At 61.2% G+C, this 4,701-nt stretch overlaps 1 protein-coding gene across 1 annotated transcript; it reads left to right on the top strand.

The window, feature by feature from the left end:
- Positions 1-161: 161 nt before the first annotated feature.
- LOC132387623 (uncharacterized) lies at positions 162-2,510 on the top strand (the record flags this gene model as incomplete). Its single annotated transcript, XM_059959994.1, has 2 exons — positions 162-693; positions 2,092-2,510. Coding segments are annotated over 2 exons (773 nt in total), but the record flags the coding sequence as incomplete, so codon positions are not given.
- Between the last annotated feature and the right edge of the window lie 2,191 nt (positions 2,511-4,701).

The following is a 4,701-nucleotide window of genomic DNA, read 5'->3' as shown; positions in this document are numbered from 1 at the left end:
ATGGGCTGAATGGCCTCGTGTGGTGGTCCGAGAAGAGGGGAGCAGCCCCGGGCTGGGGAGTGTGTGGGAGGGAGCACCCTAATGCAGGGTGAGGGCGCGCCCGGCGGGATGAGCACCCACCCCGGGGGAGGGTGGCTCAGCTCGGTCTGGGGTAAACTCAGCGAGCGGAGACGAGCGCGGCGAGGGAGGCGGACACTTCCGCGTACGTCACCACAGGGGCGGGGGCAAGCACTGTGAGGAGGCGGGGCCACCGCGAAAAGGCGCGGGGCGGAGCCAGCAACGCGGACGTCACCACGCTCCCACCCGCGCCCCGCCCCGCACCGCCAAGCCTCCGCGGGGTGGTTGCCATGGCGACGACGTCAGCTGCGTGCGCGCACCCGCCGACAGCCGCGCGGCCCCGGAGCCCAGCGAGCGGCGGCGGCTGCAGCAGGCGAGCCCCAGGCTCTGGCGGATGGCGCAGGCCGCGGCGGCCCCGTGCCCCGCCGGGGCAGCCACCCCCCAGCCGGGGCGGCGGCCCCGCGGCAGGCCTCGCATCCGCACCGAGCTGGAGCTGGAGCAGCGCCGCAAGGCCTGGTACCGGCAGCGCTACCTGCGCAGCGTCTACCTGGGCCGGCAGAGCGAGCGCTGGCGGAGGGTCCGGCAGCAGCTGGGGCACGGCAAGGACGAGCAGACGGCCCGGGCCCTCCTGGACAGGTGGGGTGGGGAGGGGAGGGGAGTGAGGGCAGGGGTACGTGTACTGAGTGAGAGGAGGGGATGTGGAGGGAGTGAGGGCAGGGGTACGGAGTGAGAGGAGGGGATGTGGGGGGAATGAGGGCAGGGGTATGGAGTGAGAGGATGGGATGTGGGGGGAATGAGGGCAGGGGTATGGAGTGAGTGGAGGGGATATGGAGTGAGAGGAGGGGATGTGGAGGGAGTGAGGGCAGGGGTATGTGTATGGAGTGAGAGGAGGGGATATGGACTGAGGGGACGGGATGAGGAGGGAGTGAGGGCAGGGGTACGGAGTGAGAGGAGGGGATGTGGGGGGAATGAGGGCAGGGGTACGGAGTGAGAGGAGGGGATATGGAGTGAAGGGACGGGATGTGGGGGGAATGAGGGCAGGGGTACGGAGTGAAGGGACGGGATGTGGGGGGAATGAGGGCAGGGGTACGGAGTGAGTGGAGGGGATATAGAGTGAGGGGACGGGATGTGGGGGGAATGAGGGCAGGGGTACAGAATGAGAAGACGGGATGTGGAGGGAGTGAGGGCAGGGGTATGGAGTGAGAGGAGGGGATATGGAGTGAGGAGACGATGTGGGGGGAATGAGGGCAGGGGTACGGAATGAGAAGACGGGATGTGGAGGGAGTCAGGGCAGGGGTACGGAGTGAGAGGAGGGGATATGGAGTGAGGAACTGTAGCTAGGGATGGCAAAGTGGTGTTCTGGCCTCACAAGACAGGTGATGGAAGGGTGAGGGGGTTTGTGCTGAAGAGGGAGGAATGAGGGGAGAGTGGTATATCGGCTTCACGAGACAGGTAGGGTGTAGGAGAGGGGTTTGTTTTTGAGGAAAGTGGGAGCACTGAGGCAGAAGAGGGGTTTTGTCTTTACTAGACAGGTGATGGGGATGAGGGCGGGGGGTGGGGCGAGGGGTTCGAGACATCGAGGGAGTTGAGTGGTGTACCGGCCTCACAAGATAGTGGCTGGATGAGGTGTTTGACTTATTGTGGAGGAGGGAGCGGTGCATCCGCAGGATCGGACAGCTGGTGGGTGGGGCGAGGGGTTTTAGTTATTGAGGAGGGAGGGAGAGAGGTGCAGATCAAGGGGGAAGGGATGGGTGGGGGTGAGGTTACAGGGGAGAGTGGTGTATCGACCTCACCCGGCGGTGGGGATGAGGGGCAAGTTACAGGGGAGGGGAAGGTGTATCAGCCCTACAGGCTGGTGAGAGAGGGTTGGATACTGAGGGGACTGCAGTGTAGGGGAGGGACTGGGTGATGGATTGGATGTGGAGACAGTAGTAGTGTGACAGTATGAAAGGAGAGGGTTTGGGGAGGGGTGAGAGTTGCCTGCCCCAACCCCCCCCCGGCTTCTCGCTCACTTTCCTCTTTTTGCCTCCACAGTTTCACGGAGCGAAACCGTTCTGGTTGTACAGGTAAATGCATTTGTTTTCAAACCCCCCTCCCCTCCTCCGCATCTAACTCTTCCTTGAAAATTCAGCATTCAGTGATTCAACACCATGGGGCCGGCATGGTATTTGTGCACTTGACTCAGTGTTGTCCTTGTTCTGCTAAATGTCTGTCAGTCTGTGACAGAAGGGAGTGGAGGGGGATTCACACTGTGTCTGAACCCGGGAGTGTGTGATGGGACGGTGTGGAGGGAGATTCACTCTGTGTCTGACCCCGGGAGTGTGTGATGGGTCGGTGTGGAGGGAGATTCACTCTGTGTCTGACCCCGGGAGTGTGTGATGGGACGGTGTGGAGGGAGATTCACTCTGTGTCTGACCCTGGGAGTGTGTGATGGGACGGTGTGGAGGGAGATTCACTCTGTGTCTGACCCCGGGAGTGAGTGATGGGTCGGTGTGGAGGGGGATTCACTCTGTGTCTGACCCCGGGAGTGAGTGATGGGTCAGTGTGGAGGGGATTCACTCTGTGTCTGACCCCGGGAGTGTGTGATGGGGCGGTGTGGAGGGAGATTCACTCTGTGTCTGACCCCGGGAGTGTGTGATGGGACGGTGTGGAGGGGGATTCACTCTGTGTCTGACCCCGGGAGTGTGTGATGGGACGTTGCGGAGAGAGATTCACTCTGTGTCTGACCCCGGGAGTGTGTGATGGGACGGAGTGGAGGGGGATTCACACTGTGTCTGAACCCGGGAGTGTGTGATGGGACATTGTGGAGGGAGATTCACTCTGTGTCTGACCCCGGGAGTGTGTGATGGGTCGGTGTGGAGGGAGATTCACTCTGTGTCTGACCCCGGGAGTGTGTGATGGGACATTGTGGAGGGAGCCTCACTCTGTGTCTGACCCCGGGAGTGTGTGATGGGACGGTGTGGAGGGAGATTCACTCTGTGTCTGACCCCGGGAGTGTGTGATGGGTCGGTGTGGAGGGAGATTCACTCTGTGTGTGATGGGACGGTGTGGAGGGAGATTCACTCTGTGTCTGACCCCAGGAGTGTGTGATGGGGCGGTGTGGAGGGAGATTCACTCTGTGTCTGACCCTGGGAGTGTGTGATGGGACGGTGTGGAGGGAGATTCACTCTGTGTCTGACCCCGGGAGTGAGTGATGGGTCGGTGTGGAGGGGGATTCACTCTGTGTCTGACCCCGGGAGTGAGTGATGGGTCGGTGTGGAGGGGGATTCACTCTGTGTCTGACCCCGGGAGTGTGTGATGGGGCGGTGTGGAGGGAGATTCACTCTGTGTCTGACCCCGGGAGTGTGTGATGGGACGGTGTGGAGGGGGATTCACTCTGTGTCTGACCCCGGGAGTGTGTGATGGGACGGTGTGGAGGGAGATTCACTCTGTGTCTGACCTCGGGAGTGTGTGATGGCACGGTGTGGGGGGAGATTCACTCTGTGTCTGACCCTGGGTGTGTGTGATGGGACGATGTGGAGGGAGGTTCACTCTGTGTCTGACCCCGGGAGTGTGTGATGGGACGGTGTGGAGGGAGATTCACTCTGTGTCTGACCCCGGGAGTGTGTGATGGGACGGTGTGGAGGGAGATTCACTCTGTGTCTGACCCCGGGAGTGTGTGATGGGACTGTGTGGAGGGAAGCTCACTCTGTGTCTGACCCCGGGAGTGTGTGTTGGGACGGTGTGGAGGGAGATTCACTCTGTGTCTGACCCCGGGAGTGTGTGATGGGACTGTGTGGAGGGAAGCTCACTCTGTGTCTGACCCCGGGAGTGTGTGTTGGGACGGTGTGGAGGGAGATTCACTCTGTGTCTGACCCCGGGAGTGTGTGATGGGACTGTGTGGAGGGAAGCTCACTCTGTGTCTGACCCCGGGAGTGTGTGATGGGACGGTGTGGAGGGAGATTCACTCTGTGCCTGTCACTGGGACTGTGTGATGGGACGGTGTGGAGGGAAATTCACTCTTTGTCTGACCCCGGGAGTGTGTGTTGGGACGGTGTGGAGGGAGATTCACTCTGTGCCTGTCACTGGGACTGTGTGATGGGACGGTGTGGAGGGAGATTCACTGTGTCTGACCCCGGGAGTGTGTGATGGGACTGTGTGGAGGGAAGCTCACTCTGTGTCTGACCCCGGGAGTGTGTGATGGGACGGTGTGGAGGGAGATTCACTCTGTGTCTGACCCCGGGAGTGTGTGATGGGATGGTGTGGAGGGAGATTCACTCTGTGTCTGACCCCGGGAGTGAGTGATGGGACGATGTGGAGGGAGATTCACTCTGTGTCTGACCCCGGGAGTGAGTGATGGGACAGTGTGGAGGGAGATTCACTCTGTGTCTGACCCCGGGAGTGTGTGATGTGACCGTGTGGAGGGAGATTCACTCTGTGTCTGACCCTGGGAGTGTGTGATGGGACGGTGTGGAGGGAGATGCACTCTGTGTCTGACCCCGGGAGTGTGTGATGGGACGGTGTGGAGGGAGATTCACTCTGTGTCTGACCTCGGGAGTGTGTGATGGCACGGTGTGGGGGGAGATTCACTCTGTGTCTGACCCTGGGTGTGTGTGATGGGACGATGTGGAGGGAGGTTCACTCTGTGTCTGACCCTGGGAGTGT

The sequence above is a fragment of the Hypanus sabinus genome, unplaced genomic scaffold (assembly GCF_030144855.1).
Source record: "Hypanus sabinus isolate sHypSab1 unplaced genomic scaffold, sHypSab1.hap1 scaffold_2046, whole genome shotgun sequence".
Taxonomy (NCBI): domain Eukaryota; kingdom Metazoa; phylum Chordata; class Chondrichthyes; order Myliobatiformes; family Dasyatidae; genus Hypanus; species Hypanus sabinus.
The sequence above is the reverse complement of the archived record's forward strand: the minus strand, read 5'-3'. Positions and strand labels throughout refer to the sequence as shown.